General features: G+C 42.7%; 1 protein-coding gene across 1 annotated transcript in view; it reads left to right on the top strand.

Annotated features, from left to right (window-relative positions):
• The window catches only part of LOC137295796 (integrator complex subunit 13-like), a 500,051-nt gene extending 484,391 nt beyond the window's left edge, over positions 1 to 15,660 (top strand). Inside the window, exons 8-17 of the mRNA XM_067827349.1 lie at positions 6,955 to 7,050; positions 7,753 to 7,842; positions 8,561 to 8,739; positions 9,135 to 9,222; positions 11,450 to 11,526; positions 11,969 to 12,126; positions 12,930 to 13,151; positions 13,412 to 13,524; positions 13,761 to 13,890; positions 15,003 to 15,660. Coding sequence (XP_067683450.1) covers positions 6,955 to 7,050; positions 7,753 to 7,842; positions 8,561 to 8,739; positions 9,135 to 9,222; positions 11,450 to 11,526; positions 11,969 to 12,126; positions 12,930 to 13,151; positions 13,412 to 13,524; positions 13,761 to 13,890; positions 15,003 to 15,084 — 1,235 coding nt within the window. The 3' untranslated portion in view covers positions 15,085 to 15,660. The remainder of the gene's footprint in view (positions 1 to 6,954; positions 7,051 to 7,752; positions 7,843 to 8,560; positions 8,740 to 9,134; positions 9,223 to 11,449; positions 11,527 to 11,968; positions 12,127 to 12,929; positions 13,152 to 13,411; positions 13,525 to 13,760; positions 13,891 to 15,002) is intronic.
• Positions 15,661 to 22,651: the final 6,991 nt, after the last annotated feature.

The raw sequence follows: 22,651 nt of genomic DNA, 5'->3' as shown, positions 1-22,651 counted from the left end.
ACCAGTATAAAAATAAATATATATATACATATGGAAATTAATTAAGCAACACCAAATTCAAAGACACATAAAAACTTAACAAAGTTTAACGAAGTAATTTTGATGATTGATTATTCAATTTTGATGTATTGACATACAGCATGAGCTTTTCATGGGTTGATATGACGCGCGTGAAGCTTGCACAGCGCACGTGCATTGCTTTAACCTCAACTTTCGAAAAATGCACTTTTTCCCTGGGGTGTTTACAAGCGCAGGTTGTCAATTGCATTCGGTTTTTCATTCATTTCAATGTCATGGCACGTAGGAAATTATCAGAGGCCACTCGTTGGCAAATAATCGGCATGAGGAATGCTGGTATGTCTCTAAGACAAATCGGGACTCAAATCGGACGACATCATTCCATAATTTCAAAACTTTTGAAAAAATACCGGGCCACTAATGAAGTTAAAGACCTGCCTAGACCAGGAAGACCCAGGAAGACCACAGTCCGGGAGGACAGAGCTTTACTGAGACTTGTACGGCGCAGGTCCTTCGACTCGAGCTCTCGGTTGAGACAGGAGTGGCTTCCAGGGAGACCCATCTCGAACAGGACTGTTCGGAATCGTCTGAAAGCTGCAGGATACCGGGCAAGGAGGCCAATCAAGCGACCCAGACTGTCTCCAGCCCATAAGGCAGCCCGACTGGCCTGGTGTAATGACCGTTTGCACTGGAACATTGCCTCTTGGAGGAAGGTCCATTTCTCAGATGAGAGCCGGTTCTTGCTGCACATGGTGGACGGTCGTACTCGGGTCTGGAGGCAGAGGAACACAGCAATGGCTCCACGGAACATCCAGGAGACTGTGGCCTTTGGGGGAGGTTCCGTTATGGTATGGGGGTGCATTTCCATGAACTGCAAGTTGGATATCATTACCATCCGTGGCAACCTTAACGGTGTTCGTTACCAACAGGAGGTTCTTGACAGGGCTGTGGTACCTCATTTTGAGAACCATCCTCTGGCAACGAGACCCATATTTATGGACGACAATGCTAGACCTCACAGGGCGCATGCTGTAAATGATTTTTTGCGGCAAAATGCAATTGACAGAATTCCATGGCCTGCCATGAGCCCTGACCTCAACCCCATTGAACATTTGTGGGACTTTATTGGCCGTCGTGTGAGGCAGAGAGACCCACCAGTCCATAATCTCAACGAATTGACGGCTGCCCTGCATGAGGAGTGGAACAGGATCCCCCAGAATCAGATCCGGAGACTCATCCAAGGAATGAGGAGGCGTCTGGAATCGGTGGTGCGTGCGCAGGGAGGACACACTAGATATTGATGAAAGTCGGTGTGCAGACTCTCAGATGACTGTTCTTTCTTTCCATGTGACATTTGTGTTAATACACCTGACAACAACGTCTGTGGATGAATAGTAAATTGTGTCCATTTTTTCATGAATTTAAGACAGTTTTAAGAATTTGGATTTCGTTGCAATAAAGCAAAGTCTTGATACTTTTTCCCTTTAAGTTGTTTGTCAGAGATCGTCTGTTGAATAAAAAAGTGTCAAACTATATCAACCCGGCATATTTTGATTGTCAGAACACTTCAAAGTTGCTCCAATAGAAAAAATTGGGGTGTTGCTTGATTAATTTCCAGGTGTATATATCGCCTATTTCGAGGGACAGCCTAAACAGGGCAGTACACCCCTCGTTCGACATGCGTTCGCCATTCGTCAGCTACCCGTATCTCGTCTGACAAGAATCCACCTCAACCAGTAGAGAAATATAGATCTCGTTATAAACAACCTCCATGACAGGCCGATACCTATCTCGTCCGACAAGTATATTCGCATTCAACCGATGATTAATTGTGTAATTCTAGGGATAAGCGCCCGCCTCTTACCAGTTAATCAGGATAGGTATGCGTGCCATGTAATGTGAATTCCCACTGATGTGTGATCTGTGCGTGAATGTAATGAGTGTCAGTGCCTACGTGTCAGACGTGTGCCCCTAGGTTTGTGGGGTGGTTGATGTGTTAGAATGTTGCTGTCCCGGTGACTGGTTTTGTTCCCGTTTTGTCCTGAGTCGGGTTTTCATGTTCCATGTTCGGCTGGCATGGAAATCCTCCATGAGTATGTCGGGGAGCACGGTGTGTGATACCCAGTGGCTCCGGGTTTCACCTGCATATTTCACCTTGTAGTGTCTGATTCCTCCCATACGTCGTGACTGCAAAATTTTCTCCACGACAGGTCCGTCTTTAGTAAGATCGTGGCACGGGGGTACCAAAGGTGGTCGAGTTTCTTTCTGGATTTTTCTGCGCAGGACCGACAGTGGGATGTCGTCATCAGAATCCCACTCTTCCCCTGTATCAGTGTCCACCGTCTCCATTATTTGCGTGTCCGTGGGGCCTAGCAGGGGTAGGTCACGTGGCCGGTTTTCCAGTCCTAGGTATGGCTTGAGACGGTTAGCATGGACAGGGGCTCGAAGTGGTCTGTGTGTCCCACAGCGGCGTAGGAGATAGTTGGGGGTTTCATAAGCGAAGACGATGTAGAATGGACCCGTGTAAGCCCTTTGAAGTTTCCGTGAGACATGTGGCTGCAAGGTGCCTTTCTTTAGCCAAACACGTGGAGCTGACAGTAAAGGAAAGGATCCTTGCATCCCTACTTGTTTGTAACGTTGCAAATTAAGGCACGATGTGGATGCACCTGTGTCAACCAATGCACGCAACTCCTGAGCCCTAATGGATACTGGTATCATGCTGTTTGCTAAGTGTACACTATTGATGGTGTGAAGTGATGGCACCACGATCGGTGGTGGAGAGGGAGAGGAGGTTCCGTAACATAAGGTGCTTGTGGGTCAGCTGCACCATGTGTAGCCGCCGTGTAGTGCTGGTCTGATACGGTACTGAGAGGTTCGTCTACAGGCGGAGGGGGTTCGGGGGGAGTACGGTTTCCCATTTCGGCCGGCAACCTGTCCTGGCCATGTTTCATTTGTGGAGGAGGGGTGCCCGGGGGCTCTGTAATGGGTCGCCCCAAGGTTCGATGGCTGAGTGATAAGACAGCTGGTGGGGGAGGGGCGAAAGGGGAGGAATCCGGGATTGGAGTGTGGTCTACACATGCCAGCACCATGGCTGGGGGCTTATTGCCTGGTGGGGGTTTGGACGAACTGATTGTACTTTGGTATGTCGGGCTGTCTAAACGTTGCGAGGAATGAGTTGGGAATGGGATTTTGTTATGACCGAGATACTGCGTGTTTGGGTTATGGGCTCCCCCCCAGTCTCTGTGTAGTCATGCGGTGGGTTGGCGGACCTGACACCACCGAGCTATATGACCTTGTTGATTGCACCGGTAGCAAGTAATCAGTCTGGCTCTACATTCACGGGGATGGAAGTGAAACATACCACAACCCTTACACGTGAACGGGTGTCTGTCCTGTAATGTATTTCGAATACCATTAGAATTTCCCGGTTTATTGGCGTAGTTTCCCAGTGGGCCAAAACGGACATTGCGACTATTTGTACTTCTCCCGGTGTTCTGGTTGTTGTTCTGCGGGCGATAGAGCATTTGTTGTGTATGTGTAGGTGTGAACTGTGGACTGTACATGGTTGGCTGTGGATTTGCTGTCGATGGCTCTGGGAGCATGTGAGTGTTCTGCTGTGTTTGATGGTGTAAGTACTGACTCAAATCAACTACATTTACTGGTTGTAGTGGAGGCTGTTTGGTATGAGTTGTAAGTTCATCCACCTGTTCGCTCAATAGGTGGATGGCCTGCATGACTTTAGATTCGTCCTCAGGGGACCCAGTAGCATCAGCAATTTCTGCACTCTGTACAACTTTGGCGAGGGTAGTGTGTGGCCTAGTTAATACAAAGCGTTTTACATTCTGGCATGCGTTTCTAAGAACGAGATCCCTGACAAAATCATCATTGTTCCAGCCGATCAAGGCTGCCTGATGCCTGACCGCCTGTAAGAAGTCAGCGAAGGGTTCAGATGGTTTTTGTTTCCTGTCTATGAGGTCATTTGCTCTCTTTAACATGACAAAAGAATTTGGAGCATAACGCTGCAGGAAAGTTTCCTTCAAGGCTGGCCAGGAACACTGGTCCTTGGCCAAAGTCCCGTCAAACCAGTGTGAGGCCTGCGAGGACAGATATAAAGGGAATAGTTCCTTCTTTTCCTCATCTGTATAACCATGCACCTTACAGTATCGCTCAAACTTTCTTAACCAACCTTCAGCGGCAAGCGGGTCCCTACCATCAAAATGGCTCATTGGTACTGCAGATAAGGAGACAGCTCGGGTAAATGATTGAGCTGGGTTTACTGAGGGGACGGACTGCGCACTGGTGCCATTTGTCGTGGCCATGCTAGACTGATACGTGGGTGGGGCGGGGCAACCTTGAACCACTGTAGCTGTGTGGGTCACTGGTGTACTGAAGATATCCGTGTGTAATAATTGGGGACCGGCCATTGGAGACGAGAAGGGTGACCATTCGACCTGCATTGGGGGGCGATTGGGACTGGCGTTACTAGATGTTGTGGTCGTAGTGCAGGAGGACATGACCGGTGTGGTGTCAACAATAGTGGCAGGGCTCTCGAAGTCAGATGGGACGGTCTTACTACTCGGAAGTGGGGAAGCAAATAAAGTAGACCAGCTGGAAGATGTAGCTACAGGAGACAGACATTGGTGATTGACAGGGCGTACAGAGATGGGATTCCCACTACCGAGGCATGATTATCTCAAAGATCTCGTTCTTTTACAAGTATATAGCAAAGGCGAAATTGGCTTACCTAGGTATGCTCGATCCTGTCGAATGCGCACTATTATATAGTCTAAACGTCTCACAACAGTTTCTGTCACTTTCCTATAAGTTCACAGTCACATAAAGTTCGGTGTGGTGCTTCCCTGGTGTCCCTCTGTTCTGTACTGTCCGGTCCTCCTGTGGTTCCGGTGATCTGGTGTCGTCCTCCTGCCTTCCTCAGTAGCTGCGGCCTCCTTCCTTGACCAGTTGCGTTGGTGGTGTTGCCCTTCCTTGGACGGTCTCAACGTCCCCGCTTGCACCTGAATTTACTAGTGTTGATTTAAGCAGCCAAGCGTCACTCTGCTTAATGCAAATTGCCGTGTGTGCACCCGCTGCACCTCACTCTTCGTCTCTCAACAGTTTAAGCAGCCAAACGTCACTATGCTTAATGTAAATTGGCGTGTGTGCACCCGCTGCACCGCACTTTTCGCCTCTCAACAGTTTAAGCAGCCAAACGTCACTCTGCTTAATTCGATTTGCCGTGTGCACCTGCTGCACCGCATTCTTCGCCTCTCAACGGTTTAAGCAGCCAAACGTCACTCTGCTTAATGCAAATTGCCGTGTGTGCACCCGCTGCACCGCACTTTTAGCCTCTCAACAGTTTAAGCAGCCAAACGTCACTCTGCTTAATTCGATTTGCCGTGTGTGTACCCACTGCACAGCACTTTTCGCCTCTCAACAGTTTAAGCAGCCAAACGTCACTCTGCTTAATGCAAATTGCTGTGTGTGCACCCGCTGCACAGCACTTTACGCCTCTCAACAGTTTAAGCAGCCAAACGTCACTCTGCTTAATGCAAATTGCCGTGTGTGCACCCGCTTCACAGCACTTTTTTTTTCTCTGAATGTCTATACTCACAATACTGCGAAGTTACCCCGCATACTCCACCACGTCTCCAAAGTGTGTGGAATCAAGACTGTTAGCTGCCAGATAGATGACGTTTACCTGGTCGAATCCCGTACCTGCGATGGACGGGCCCTTACCCGAACTACGGTATACCCCCGTACTTCGGTCCTGACGATAGGGGATGTGCGAGAGGTACAATGTCAGTACCCGGGGGCCCTTGGAGCTTTACCGTAGTTCCTCCAGCAACCACAAGACGATGATCTTCGTTCAATAGTTTATTTGAAACAGTGTTGTAAGCCAAATGCTGGTGCCTTTTAAGATAGTTTTCCGACGATTCCTTGTGACCAAACACCAAGAGTGGGAGCGCACCAGACTCCCGACCCTGGGCTTTGCTACCGCTTAAAGCTGGGTCCCTACGTCACAGCCAACACCCTATTCTTTTTCGCCCATTGGTCAAAAACCCCTAACCCTGCATACCTTTTCACTCCCCCATCCTTATTCCGTACCCCCAATACCATATTTGTAAAGCTGTGAGGTGGATTCCAAGAAACTCAAGGTATCTACCTCCTAACCATATATGTCCTGTGGAATACTACCAACTGGTCCCCGGACAAGTTGCTCCATCTTGATAGTACCGTCCCTATCCTTTTACCTAATCTATGAGTCATCTCGCCTTGCTCCCACTAAGTTCTGACGACCTACTTTCATGCCTATTTCCTCCGCAGCCGATTACCTACCTCTCGTACATTGTATATGTTTTCTACCTCACAGGCCTTTATCTACTATTTCCCATTCTAAATATACTATTAGTACACCTTGATCACTTATTATTAATAACATCATTCCTAGATCTAAATATTATAACCACAATAATAATTCCTCGCCCATGATTCGCTATTATCATAATAATCATAATTCCATGCCTCTGATACAAAAATATTCTGAATCTGCTGCAAGGCCCAGTATGTAATTCCTTGTAACTGGATCAGGTATTTTTATCCTGTACTTATTTGATGGATAGTTGCTCATGATATCACCCTCGGTTGTCTGGTCCAAATTTGATCATTTACTGATCATACAGCTGACTTGCCTCAAATGACAGAAGTTTTGAGTGCAGAGGAACCCTTGAACCAATTGTTTCAACAAATTCAAAGTTTAAAAAAGGAGGCAAAACGGACAGAAATTATGGATAACATGGATACTGATACTGTAAGGATGCATACTGAAATGTCACAACAGACATTTATCATCAGTCAGCATCAGAGAAATACCCATGTGTTTCACAGAACAAACATGCAATAATGAATCGTATTTAACATGTGACCTTTATTCCACAGTGAGCCATGTGGAGGGACTGGTCATACCGTCCAAGGAGGGACTTCCCACTGAGACAGTCACTCTCAAGTGGTGCACACCCAAATCCAACAGTATAGGTAGGTGGCAGCAGTTTGAACAGGACATCTGGAGATATTTTAGTAGAGCTTCACAGAGAAATGGAATCATGACAGATTATATGCATGCTTTTCTTAATATCTTCCCCACTTGTAGTTTCCATTCAACTGAAATTATAGTGTGACAGGAGCCTGTGATTCTTGTTTTGAGGGTTGTTTCACAAAAGTGGTAACCATCGAAGACTTTGAGCTTCGACCCATGAAGATTCAGGTTAGAATTGGCCTTCAGCAAACCATGCTTGTTATAAAAGGCAAATAATGGGATCACATGGTCAGTTTGACTAGTTTGATGCATAAGATCACATCCTAGATTGATGACTTGACTATTTACACATATGCAGCTAGAACATTTGATGAATGTGGCATCGAGCAACCAACAAACAAACTTTCCTTTCCTCACAGATTGAGGTGCAGTACTATACAGCATTAGACTGATGCACTCACTCACTCACTCACAAACTCACACTTCCTAAACTCATGAATGCAGATATCTGCTACATCCTCTGTAAACCATTCAAGATAGGCAGGTGATGTGTTGAAGTAAAATGTCGAAATGGCTGCTGTAGAACCCTTTAGTATAAGGCAGGTTGCAGTAAAACCTGTATAGCATGAGGCACTGCTTTGTTAAGTTATGTCCCTTAGATGTGGCAGGATTAGGTGATGTGATTCTGTTGGTTGTTACAGAGCTGCATCACTGTGTCGGAGCTCACAGGATTACTCCAGTTGATGTCAACAGTCGGCCTTCTTCCTGCCTCACCAACTTCCTGCTGGGTGGTAAGGGTTTTGGGTTTCCAGATGGCTCTGTACTGAAACTCAGAACTGAGAGGTGGAAACTCTGCTGTAAAAGTGTTAGAAACAACGTGTGAAGCTAATTCTCTATCTTAGAGAATTATACCAGTATAAAGTAATGCTCACCCACTTACTTGGCAAGCAACAAACCAACTACCCATGCAACTACTCAAACAAGCTGACATGCAACCACCCTTTTACAGACAACCTCCCATTGGATCTTCCATTCAAACTCTTACTGGTGTCCCCATAAATTATTTGGTTTGAAAACACAAATGTATCGATTTATTTTCCCATTCTGTTACATCAGTATGAAAATTCTATCAGAGCTGTGGATACACTTAGCAAATCAGATGGGAATGTAAACAGTGCTTAACAAACAAAGAGCCTTGGTTAGATGTCACTTAAATATCTTTCTGCTTTCCATTATAATAAATGAGATATGAACATTCAGATGATTGTTCTACTTACCCAGTAAACCCTAACCCCAACCCGTTTAACCCTAACCTGGGGAAGACTGTCCTGCATGGAATCAGGATGTGTGATTTGTGTTTACTTTGCTTGTTTCTCTTCAGTGCTTGCAGTCAAATGTAAATGTGATACTGCATCTTTATATCCCTGTATTTAGTCAGAGACCATATATTAAGCATATAAACTGAGAATGAGTTGAATTCATCATTGAACTGACATCTTCTGTATCCAGGCCGAGCCGTCATGCTGGAGCAGCCCCGTAAGACTGGCGCCAAAGTGATCTCTCACATGTTGACCAGCCATGGAGGCGAGATATTCATACACACCATACCTACAGCCAGGTCCATCCTTGAAGACCCTCCCTCCATTAGTGAAGGCAGCGGAGGTCGAGTGACAGACTACAGGATACCTGTAAGTATATTGTGTACAGACATCTCACCTGTACAGTCAGGTACATCCTTGAAGACCCTCCCTCCATTAGTGAAGGCAGCGGAGGTCGAGTGACAGACTACAGGATACCTGTAAGTATATTGTGTACAGACATCTCACCTGTACAGTCAGGTACATTCTGGAAGACCCTCCCTCCATCAGAGGAGGTGAAGTGACTGAAGGATACCTGTAAATATTCAGACACCTCCATGAAGACCTAGCTGTCACAAGTTGGACAACTGCCTCCTGTGGATGCAGGCATCAAGTATCAAACCTGACACGTCACAGAGAATCTACCTTTCGCAGTGACAAAAGTTGACTTTCATTGAAACAGCCATCTGACATGTCCAGTTTATCACTTAATGTTGTTCTTCCAGGACTTTGGAGAGTTTATGAAGTCCAATCGACTGGCTCCAGGAACAGCCATCACCCTCGAAGACAGAGTTGGGAAACCTATAGAGAGAGGTACCCATGATACAGATGTCTCACACTGGCATCAAGATGGTGTTCAAATTAATTTAATTGTCCATACCACAACACAACACACTATGCACACAACCATACAATACAACACAACACACCACCACTACACCATTCTACACACTGCTATCTACACCACCACACCATGCAACACCACATCACTATGTACACCACTACAACATGCCACTCCACTGTGTACACCACCATGCCACACCACTATTTACACCACCACACCATGCCACACCACTGTGTACACCACCACACCACTATATACACCGCCACGCCACGCCACGCCACACCATGCTACACCACCACACCACACCATGCTACACCACACCACAATGTACACCACCTCACCAGAGAACGTCACTATTAACACCACCACACCACTATGTACATCACCACACCAGGCTACATCACTATGTACACCACCACACCACACCATGCCACACCACACCACACCACACCACCAGGTACCCCACCACACCATGCCACACCACACCCCTGTGTACACTACCACACCACGCCACACCACTACAGTGTTCCCAGAAATTATTGAGAAAATCTTTGTTTTTTTTCTAATGATGCTAAGATTGGAAAAAGGGCTTTCACTATGCACTAAGCATACTAAATAAGGGAGACAACTCTTGAAGGCTTAGAAGGCAGCTCATTACGTCAAGAGTTATCTCCCTTGTCTGAGCAGACGGCTTCCTGTGTTGACATGGCAGAATTTACAGCAAGAGAGAAAAGAAAGCTCATTCTAGATGATTTTGAAAGGGGTGAGGCTGATGCTAAAGTGTTAGCTTGTAGACATGGTATTCCTCTGTCTACAGTATACAGAACTTTGAAGAATATTCAAACAGGAACCAGGATAGAGCACAAAGCAGGGGCAGGTCGGCCTAGGAAATTCAGTGTTGTGGATCGCCGAAGACTTGGGCAGATTGTGAGTAGGGGCAAATTGAAAAGTGTTGAGAACATCAGAAATGAAATGATTAGCAGAGGAAGTCCTCAGGTATGCAATGAAACAGTTAGGCAGGAATTACAGAGACTTAATTGGGTGAAAAAACGTGGAATTCCCTCGCCGTTGATGAAAGATGCACAAAAGGAAAAACGTTTAAACTGGTGTCGGGCTCATGAAAATCAAGATTGGGATAATGTTTTCTTTTTGGATGAAAGTTCTGTTTGGCTTTTCCCTAATTGTGTGAAAATTTGGACCAAAGATACTGTCAAACCTATCTACCAGCGACCAAAACATAGCCCAAAGTTTCACATGTGGGGTGGCATATCGGTTCGCAGAGTGACGCCATTGTGTGTTTTCACGGGAAACTTGACAAAAGAAAGATACGTTGACATTCTAAATGGTCACCTTCTTCCGACAGCACAAACATTGTATGAAGATGATTGGATTTTCCAGCATGATAATGACCCAAAACACACTGTGCGCTACACAAAACAGTGGTTGTCGGGCGAAAATGTTCAAGTTTTAGACTGGCCCAGTTACAGCCCAGACCAAAACCCAATTGAGAATGTGTGGGGAGTCATGAAGGACAGAGTAAACCAAAAGGGACTGAGAAATATTGAAGATATGAAGGCCGAGGTGGTCCAATATTGGGATACCCTGTCACACGATTACCTACAAACTTTTTGATGGGTAGTGTGCCTAGGCGTATTCAGGCATGCATTGCTGAAAGAGGAGGTCAAACAAAGTACTAAAACAAGACTGAGACTGTAAAAGGATGATGTTTTAACATGTTTATATAAGTAAAACGCCAGAAGTTAATAAACGTAATGAGTTACATGACGCAACATGATTCTCAATAATTTCTGGGAATACTATATATTCACACTATCTACTGAAGTGAAAGTTGACTACAGGATACCTTAAGTATATTTATAGACATTTCACCTGTACACTCAGATCGAGTGATAGACTGCAGGATACCTTGAGTATATTGTGCAGACATTTCACCTGTACACTCAGATTGAGTGATAGACTGCAGGATACCTTAAATATATTTATAGACATTTCACCTGTACACTCAGATTAAGTGATAGACTGCAGGATACCTTGAGTATATTGTACAGACATCTCACCTGTGCAGCCAGCATCATCATGTAAATTCAGTATTCTTACTCACACAATATTATGGATTGTTATTGTTTATTATACTTGATGATGACTGATAGTAACATCTGTCTGTCTGTCTTTCAGCCCAGCAACACCTGGAGAGACTGACCAGGGTGTGGCCAATGGTCATTGGGGAGACCATCATGTTCAACATGGTAACGGTCAGTATCACACCCAAGCTCTTCTGTGTTTATAGCTGGTAAATGTTTCCACACCCAAGCTCTTCTGTGTTTATAGCTGGTAAATGTTTCCACACCCAAGCTCTTCTGTGTTTATAGCTGGTAAATGTTTCCACACTCAACTCTTCTGTGCTTATTATAACTGGTAAAAGTTTCCACACACAACTCATCTTCAACCAGGACAGAGTCATTTAAAGACCATAGGCAATAACCATTCATCATATGCTGTAAAACAAAACATTCTTTACTGAACAGACTTCTTAGCAGCTAGGATCTGCTGTGGGTCAAATACCATGATCATCCTTCATTTTTTTGTTCCATGCCTGCCCTTGTACATGGTACATGGTACAAGTAGTGACTATATACAACTTGTATCATATTACGCTTCAACTTGGTGTATAAAACATTTTCTTCCCTTCCCCAGACTCTGGAGCCCCTCTTAAGCCTCATCACTCAGGCAACCCTCAGTGATGATGAAGTTCTGGAGTGTAAAAAGGTCATCTACAAAGTGGTTGGCATGGAAAGCAAGAATGAGGCTTTACCATTCCCAGTCCTTGGGTCAAGGGGGAAAGGGCCGAAGAGGTGGGAGCTGGCACACTGTTGAAGAAATTGTTTCATGATTGTTAATGACGTATACTCATTAAAACCTTTAATTTGTGGCCTAGTGATATTGTTTGCAATACTCTAATTTGCCAGTGGGCCATCAGGGTCTGCTGCTGCCTGCAATCTTTAATATCTACAGACCCCGAATGAAATCTGTAGGCCCAACTGTACACAGTTTCACACTGTCTCTACAAAATCAATTAGCGAAGCAAGCCTGTGATGCAGAGAGGAGTTATCATAGCATGACAGAATGATTCTGGAAGGATAATAAAACAAGACAAATATGGGAAAGATACCAGTTGAAAAAAAAATGAAGGGCCTTAAAATATTCAGTATCAGCCGACACTGGGAATGGGGGGCAGCAATTATTTCAAACACTGGCTAGTGGTTGAATTCCTATCCTTTCTGCCCTTAGCTGTAACTGGATCTGTTTGCTTTGTGTTAGATTATACTGTTTTATGTGATGATCTTTACCCACTGTACCTGTAAATACAAACTTGAGTACCACTTAGGCTTTGCTTTGACTTTGACCTGAGATTAAATTGAAATACTGCTCTGTAAATCATTATCGAGCAGCAAACCACTAAGAACTCCCTACCATTCACCTGATGAAGGAGCAAGCATGCACGCTGAAATGCCATTTTAATCACAATTACGGAAGTTCACAATCATAAATCTTGCTTTTCTTGAAACCACTAAGGCTTTCCCTTGACTGTATGCTGTGATTATCACTGATATGGCTGTGTAACAATCATTGCCTTTACTCATGATGCAACTCACAGGGAGGAACAGTACCGACAGCTGTGGACAGAGTTGGAGATGCTGGTGCGGGCACATGTGTTGACATCGCCGTTCCATGAGAAGGTGCTGGAGTGTCTGCTGGAGTGCAAAAAGCCGTCCGATGATTCAAAGGGCTCGCCTAAGAAGCCACTGGAGAAGTCTGCCACCAAGGATGAAAAGATGGAGGTGTCTGAGCAGGAAGATTCATGGAAGGATTATGACAAGTAAGTCTAAACAGTTGTCTCCCCTTAATCTCTCAAAACTCAGTTTTAACATTTCTTATCCCAACTGAAAATTATTGTTGTCAAATACTTTCTTGATGGATTTCATCATCTGCATTCTGGAGGGTAATAGCAGATGACTAAATGTCTGTCAACACTGACTGAACATGTATTTGTAGACAGGGTGCCATTCCACTGACATCTCAGCCAACTGGTTCTGTTTCTATATAGTTACGTCAATCTATGTCTGCATTAATTTACAGAATAAAAAGAATGACAGAAAGGGAAAAGCAAGATTTCCTGAAAGGAGAAAAATCATTGGACCCTTCACCACCAAAGAAATTCAAAGCGGAGGAATCCTTTATCAGATCAGGTGGTCAGTATCTACCTGTGGCAAATAAATACATAAACAGTGTCAAAGATGGCCTAATACTTATCAGATGTTTGGAGCGTGCAGAGACAATATGACAGCACATTTATTTATATAGAAATCAGACTTTACAAAACTCTCATGTTGCTCTGTTTTCTTAATTTTATCTTATTGGTTTTTTTTCGTCCTTTAAAGATAATGATTCAGTATCATATTCAGATGAAAAGATGTATTGTTTTCAGGTCAGAACCTGCTTTCCATGTGGACCAATCGCATCAAGACGATACACAACAAACGACACATTGAGTTTGCTGGGCGTGAAGAGAGTAGCGGTCCATTAGCTCAGTTGTACATACATCTCAATGATGATGAGTAAGTGGTGAAATACCCTGCCATCCTTATCAGGGTGTCAGTAGCTCGGTCGTTGAAGTGTTTGCCAGCCATGCTGGAGGACCTGGTTTGATACACAGAGAATCTCACCCAAGTGTCTAATGATATCAAATTTATCAACATGAGTTGATAAATCAACAAATATCCAAGGCTTGCAAGGGATATATTTACCTTTATCAACAAGTGTTGATATAATTGTTATCAGTAGACACGCAGGTGAGATTCTATCATCCAAAATCATTCTTCATTAGTTTCCAATTAAAAATGTACATCTCTGAACACAGCAGTGCCATTAGATTTGCAGTGCAGCGATGTCATAGCATTGTGACGTCATCAAGTTTATGACGTTATAGCATTGTCAGGGCATTGTGCAAAATCTACTGTCCAAATGATATCACCTAGGAGATATCATTTGATCTCACTCAAGCAATATCTCCTGTAGAACACAGTTTTGGATGATAAAATATGTTTGAAGCTCATTTCTGATGTCCCATACCATAATATTGCTGGAATATAGCTAAAATTGGCCTATAACCTTGCTCACTCAATCACTGCATTGATTCATTGCCTTGAACTTTTAGAATACCATTTTTATCCCCTGTTACTAGATTGCCGGAACAATACCAAAAGTGATATCAAATCTCAGATAGTGGAACTCTTTTGGTAACCTGGTTTAGAATAGGTGCCCAACACTATGTCCATAAAAACAGGTGATTATCCGATAATCTGATAATGTGTGACTTACACTACTCGCATGGGAATCTGTTGTAACAGGTTGATACCATTGTGGTTATATGGGATTGTCCTCAACATTTTTTGAGTGGTGTATAAGCCACTGACTTCTCTTTTGTCTCAACTTGATTACTTATTGGTGATCTTGTGTGAAAATTACCAACTTTGGCTTTAACCAAGAAACCTGCTGTAAAATTAGCACCGTCAGCATGGACAAATATTTGACACATCTCTGGCTAGCAGTGTGACTGCTGTGTCCGCTTCCCAGACTGATACTAAAGATAATCTAGTTTACTTCCACATTTGTCTTCACTGTGGAATATTGAACACTTCACTAATTGCTGATTTCTTTCACCCAACAGAGAACAGCTGCCCACGGAGCAGACGTCACAGGCATCAAAGGCTGGCCCCACCCCCAAGTCACAGCAGACCTTAAAACGTTGACACATCATCATCACAAAGTTGACATATTGTCTACAAGTCTTTAGTCTTAAATCTCAGCTTTGGACACAGTTGATAATGACATATGGATAAACTGAAAACAATATGAATATAAGTTTGGGGGGTTATTTGTACTTATAGGACCGTCTTCTCTTGATTTACATCATTTGTTTGATGGGTTTGAACGCAGAATCACATTGGTGTATAACGGCAGCATCAAGCAATGACAGAATCAGCTTTTAGTGGGTTTGAATCTCTGATTCACCCTATTTATGAGTCTAGGTGTGAATGCATCAAATGTGTTAATGGACCTCAAAGTGGAAGAGGGATGGTAGTGGAGTCTAGTGGTGAAAGCATTCACTCTTCACTGCGAAGACCTGAGTTTGATTCCCCACATGGTCCAAAGTGTGTAGCATATTTCTGGTATACCCAACCATGATATTGCTTTGGAATATTGTTAAAACAGGCATAAAACCACACTCACACTCAGTAATGATAACTTGATCCTCCTGCATACATGTAATGGAAACATCTTGTTTTTACGAAAATGACACCTCAGGAATAAAATACTTATTCATATATTTGTGTTTGTTGTAAACGGGGAATGTGGTGTATGTATTCAGCAGCGTCTGTATGTATGTGCTTCCTGATTCTTGTTAACATGATATCTCACTGAACTGTTGTAACCAATGTCTTCAAATTTTGTGACATAAGGGTATTAGGCAGACACCAGTCGATTTGGGTGATCTTGATCGTTCTTCAAAGTCACTCAAACTCCTTGATCACTATTCAAACTGTCGTTAACGTGATATCTCATGAACATAATCCAGTGGAGTATTATGCAGACACATTTAGTTACCATGACCTTATTTTTAAGGTCATCATGACTCTTGTAAACACAATATCTCATGAACTGTTGTACAGAGCGTCTTCAAATTCAGTGACAGCTCACATTGGGGGAATACACAGACATAAGTTCATTTGAGTGACCTTGATATTATTTTCGATGTGAGCATGACGCTTTGTCCCTTTTTCAAACTTATGTTAACGCAATATCTCATAAAACATTGCAACCAATCAGCATCATGAGCATCGTTCTGTACAACTGGGATACAATGTGTCAGGAGCTGTGTATGGATCCACCCATGACAGCCACTCAGTAGCACATTTAAACTACCAATGATGACATATTTGCCATGCAGTCAAGCGGGACATGCTTGACCGTGAATCCTTCATCACAAGGAATGCAAAACAGAGTATCTTCACCATTTAGTAAATATTCATGTGTGCACCTGCCATGGCCATTCCACATCATTGCATGAGGGCCTCTTCAAACCTGGACTGACAATGGATGGTTTGATTTTCACGTACTCGTACCAATTTAAGTGTACTGAGTAATATACATAAATCATTTAATCTATAAATCACATATTTAACCTCTGATGGTGATTGGACATTTGATTACTTGCATAAAATCTTTAATGACAATTTACTGGAGCACTCACATGATAAAACTTGACGCATTGACTAATTTCATCATAGCACGTAGGTTCGTACATGGATAAATTACTTAGTGTGTGTCCAGAAGATGAACTTTAATTATGTACCAATCATTTAGTTTTATTGTATGATGGTTTTAAAAATCAAGACTTTTTTGTTCAATTTGTTCAACTTTTTATAATCATACTCTTTTAAGTGAATGACAGTTAACTATACTGTTATAGGCTAAAATATATTATATTTACTGTTAAAATGATCTACCTTGATCCATGTTTCCAGGATGCAATGAAATTTTACTTCATTTAAACGTACTTGTTTCCAAAGAAATATGGATAGGTACAAAAACAAAGCTTGCTTATGAAATTCCTGTTGAAACAGCTGGTTAATGCAAATGCATGTAGATAGTGCTAAACATAATGCACAGCTGCACAAATGAAATACATAAGGTCATTGTTTTGAGGTCAGTTATGTCTGTGGAAAATTATACTTTTCCAGACATTCTTTCCACATAGGGGCCATGGGATAGCCCAGCTAGTGTTCAAAGCGAAGACCCAGGTTCCATTCCCCACATGGGTACAATGTGTGAAGCCTATTTCTTGTGTCTCCCACCGTGACATTGCTGGAATATTGTTAAACACCATGTAAAACTAAATCCACTCACTCACTCACTTCTTTCTACAAAAGTTCATAATTGCTCAAATCTGTTGCCTTTGACAATAAAGTCCTGCACTGAATGAAGGATGTCCATGTTTTGGGAACTGTGGACTGATCATTGGCCATGAATATTGATGTCAGGTCATATCATAGGTGCTCGACTCTGATATATATTTAGAAGTATGACCTAAATATATAAGATATAGATAGGTGTGACAGTAAATGGCAGCCCGGCTCGTCTCGGCTCATTTTCGGTGCGACAAACACTTCTGTCGCTTTTATCATTGAAAAAACTACACAATTTATACTCCGTTGACCTCTGTAAAGTACCATGCGTATCACTAACGTGCTGAGTTTACTTCCATTTAAAGCTTTCAATAGTTTTACCGTCTGAAAACAAACCAAGCTGCCATTTTACTGTCACACCTCTCTATATGTTATATATTTAGGTCATACTTTCAAATATATATGAGAGTCGAGCGCCTATGTGTAGACACTGGTCAATGCACGTCTTTATATTTGGTCTTATAGTCCCAACTCCTTTATAATCATACATGTATGCATTTTGGAACTTAACGAAAGGAAGCAATCTGCTGATACTTATAGTGTATGTATAACAGGAATGTAATATCTAGACATTTTACAGTATAACAAGATTTATTTATATCTTAATATCAAAAATCAAGACAGCATTTGAACACATTTTCTAAGCAGCATGTTTTCTTAATACAACCCTTGCTGCATCTTACCCCAGTCTAAGTAAACTTAGTCTCACTCTGTGTGTACTATTCCTTACGCTCCACCATTGACAGTGGAGTGTAACAAAAAATACTGAGCCTAAGTTTACTTAGACTGCATCCTACCCTAATCTTACAGTGTGTTTGACATGGTTGTTCACCTTGTACAGTGTGACAAGTCCCATTCCATGTATTTTCAACCAGGTGCTCTGGGTGAGATGGTAGAAACAACATTGGTCTTCAAATGTTTCCAAAATACAGACTTTACTGCTCTGAAGGTGGCCATGTCAAAGTCACCGATCACAACTGTTTACAGTCTTGACATTGCCCATTGAGCAGATCCTTTTAACACTGAATACTTAATTGAATGAAACAATGAGAAGACCCTGTTAACACTAACTATATTGACCCTTTCTCACAAAGATCATCCTTGAAAATAAGACAACACTTAAGTGTTTTAATTAATTTCTCAAGACCAACCTCCGCCTCAAGCTCCACTTCCTAACCACCATGGAAGAAGAAATATCGCAATTGGTAGTCGATCCCTCAAGCAAGACCTCATCAGCCAAACACTGAGTGAAATTGACTACTCGGATCACGTGTCTGAAGTTTTAAAGCTTGGCTAGATGTGTATATATTTAGTGACTCTGACTCTGACAGCGATTCCGAAGTGACTTTGGTCCAGTGACCTTTTAATTATAGTTTCAGTGACATCTCTGAGTAATATCACAGTTCAAACTTTAGTGCTTGGAACTACTTGATTTATTAAGTCTACCTTGAAAAGTACTTCAAAAATGACAGATTAATAGTGCTTGCAAATCACATTTTGTTATTGTTATCTGTATTTGTCGTCCTATGTTGAATAATGTGTCCACATTAAAGAGTGTCCGCTTTATGGTAGCCTTAGCCTTTTTCTTGCGTCCCACAACCTAGACACTTTAAGATCACTCAGCTATGTCAAGTCCCACTAAGTAGATGCCAGTATTTTCGGTCTCTCCCACTAAATAGACACTATTTTCAAAGAAGGAAATTACGTTTGTCTACTTCCCGGCCATGAACCCTTCTACAATACCCATCAAACAGATCATCTTTCTGAACACGTAATGAGCCTCCATCGTATCAGCAAATGAACCAGCCAATCGGAAGCCGTCGTTACACTTGCGTGCACAGCCACCAGCTATGACTGTGTTCGGTCTCCCGAGGACTTCGTTTCGAGAGAAGTACAAATATTGCACTTTTGAATCGCGATTGTAAGCTTATAATTTTGTTTATTTGTTTTTTTTTTCACAAGCAGCAATGTAGATTATATGTCATGAATGAGTGATAACTGTGTTTAATTATGTTTGATTTTTTAGTTGCTTGTGACTTTTAAGAACCCTCCGAAGCTAAACTGTTAGGATGTTCACGGGACAGTGTTCTACAACACTGCTTAAAAGTGTTAACCCCTCTGGGCAAAACCGCTGAATCACATATCTCAGACTCTGCTGCATTTTGTGATAAATTTAAGACGGTAAGAGACCCTGGTAACATCTTAAGTTATGATGTTGCGGATTTCCTTACCAGCGTCCCCATTAATGAAACCCTGCACATCCTCTACCACCGCATTCACATCCTTGACACCTATCTTGACACTAACCTTTCCACTGACTTTACCATTCAGCTCATTTCTAACACCACCACCTACTTTACCTGGAGTACAGACCTGTATGAGCAACTAACATATTTCTTTAACGCCCTTATGATCCACGAAGATCCAGGTTAGAATTGATCTTCAGTAGAACAGGCTTGTCGTAAGAGGTGACTGATGGGATCGGGTGGTCAGGCTGGCTGACTTAGGTGACACTTGTCATCGTATCATTGCGTAGATCAATGCTCACGTTGTTGATCACTGGATTGTCTGGTCCAGACTCGAGTATTTACAGACCACCGCCATATAGATGCAATATTGCTGAGTGTGGTGTAAACCGAAGCCAACACTCACTTTTTACCTGAGCAGTGGTATATCTGCACTTGTACATAATTGGCATAATTTAAAATTAGTTTGAAAAAAAACCCACACCAAATGCTCTATACTGTGACTGGATTTCCGTCCAGTCACCTGCTTGACTGGTTTGTTTAGCTGTATGTGTAACGAACATCCATCTTCATGTAAACTGTGACCCGTGAAAGTCCCGGGGTAGAATAGGCCTTCAGCAACCCATGCTTGCCACAAAAGGCAACTAACGGGATCGGGTGGTCAGGTTCGCTGACTTTGTTGACACATGTCATCAGTTCCCAATTGCGAAGATCGATGCTCATGTTGTTGGTCACTGGATTGTCTGGTCCAGACTCGAATATTTACAGACCGCCGCCATATAGCTGGAATAGAGCTGAGTGCGGCGTAAAACTAAACTCACTCGGTCACTCACTCCTGTAAACTGTATGTGACGGGTGCTACAGGTAGGATGTTTAGGAATACGGGGTGTCCACCGATTCCCTCATAACTTTTATTATCATAATGTTTTACAGATGAAGATGAAAAGTGCAGGAAAAATGGTTCTGGTAAGACTCATCATCAGCTTACCCGTGAATGAATATGAACAAGTAACTATTGCTTGTCGCAAGAGGTGACCATCCCATTTCCGTATATCAAAGCTCATACTGTCGATGAGGATTGTTTGATCCAGACTAGAGTATTTACAGACATCCGCCATATAGCTGCAATATTGCTGAATGCTACTGAAAACTAAACTCACTCACTCAGGTTGATGCGTTGCCCCTCTACACGTAGGCCCGACAGCCGAAGAATATTGAGACTTCCCAACAGTGCAGCCTTACACATTGCCCAAAATGTCAGAAGGGTTGTGCACCCGGGCACTCTCCCGATCTGCGCCCAGAGATCAGGAGGTACTAGACTAAGGGCACCTAGTCAACAATGTAAGTAAACTTAGCCTCCGTATTAATCGTCACACTGCTTATACTCAGTATAGCAGTGTAACGAAAATACAAAACTGAGCCTAAATTATTTAAGCTCCATTCACATGCACAAATTTACTCATGTACGTAAATATGCACATATTTAAACATACATATGTGTAATAGTAAATTTACTGTGTCTTCACATTGAATTTATGTACAGTGAGTAAGCTAAATAAATGTATAAAAATGTCTCACTTTCATCTCTGAAATTCAACAGAGAAATATGCTCTATTTTCACAAACACAGTATCAGATGTGTTTTGTTTTTGCAAGAGGTCAGTCTTTTTGGTGGAACGTCATGAATACATCTAATGACGACAAAGACTGGTACTATACCTTTTGAAACAAACTGCAGGATTGCTTAAAAGCTAGAGGCCAAGCTGTTCGCAAGCCGACGGCTTCATTTTCATTAGAATATCGATTAGTGTTGACGGTAGGTTTAGTACGAATGTGTGCAGAAATAAAGTTTGCAATATGTAGTCCAAATCTTTTGCGTATGAAAGGTTCATTACATTCCTGAATCATTTCAGTACACACGCACGCATGCACATGTATACATAGACTGGCATATTTGCTACGTTTTTCCCCCGAATATTGTTAATCACATTGCTGCCAAAAGGGACAGAATAGTCAACGATATAAATAACGTTCTTGGCTTCATAAAAATTATATTTATAATTTATCACTTATTACTTTATGAAAGCTATCTTCTTTTAAGCCCCGAATTCGTTTCACAGGATAATCGAGACTATTTATTTAGATCAATAGGGGCGTCACACATTGTACCTATTTGAGAAATCAAACCTAGCCTTCGGTGTGACTAGACAACGCTTTAAATACAAGGACATCCAATGCCCCCTTTTTACAACCTAAATTTCTTGGAAGCGGGTAATTTTGGAAATAAAAGTTCGAGGTCTCTATGTAAATTCAGCTCTTTCACTGTTCACTCCAAATGTCTCTTTCGATCGCTGTCTGTAATCATGTGTAAATGCCCATCGGCAACACAGACACTGACTAGATACAGAGGATGAGGCCAGGTTCCCCTTACCACAGCACGCGTCATTCGTCAATCTTAACTGCATGGCCAACGTTGAAATGGGACAACCAAGTTGAACTAATGAAGTCAAATCCAGCGCTAAGCGTCTGTACCACCCACACATAGAGACTGGCACCTGCCCTTCCATTTCTAACGGCTGCGCAAAGATTAAAGCCCCTAGAGAAGCGCAAGAGCCCCAGGACAGGCGAACCAGTCTACCACACGCGCTACACAGAAGAAACACAAGTCATGATCATGAGCAGTCATGCACATGGTGTATGGTGTATGGTGCAGGAGTGGCGATTAGACTGTTCAGGTGTGTTCTGTGACTGTTCTGCTCAGATTCAGACGATGTGGGTTCCGCTTACGTGGTTCTGTCTTTGCTATTATACAACCGCTGGTCTGTGTTGATGGCGTTACATAGACTACAATGTTAAATAAATGGTGTCGTTCTTTTGTCTTTGGTGTCAGCGACGGCGTTAGAAGGCGATATGTCATCAGTGCAGTCGCGTAACAAAGCTGTCGTTACAGGTGTCTTTACAAGTCGTTACAGGTGTTGTTACAATTACAGGTCCCTTGCGCGCAAGCCCCCAGCCCGAAATGTGAAACGAACTGTTTGTCTTTTTCTTTTCTTACAAGAAGCCGAATTTCTTCACTTGCATGTAATTACAAATTAACCGAAATTC

The sequence above is a fragment of the Haliotis asinina genome, chromosome 9, assembly GCF_037392515.1.
Source record: "Haliotis asinina isolate JCU_RB_2024 chromosome 9, JCU_Hal_asi_v2, whole genome shotgun sequence".
Classification (NCBI taxonomy): Eukaryota; Metazoa; Mollusca; class Gastropoda; order Lepetellida; family Haliotidae; genus Haliotis; species Haliotis asinina.
Note: the sequence above shows the minus strand (reverse complement) of the source record. Positions and strands in the feature narration are given on the sequence as shown.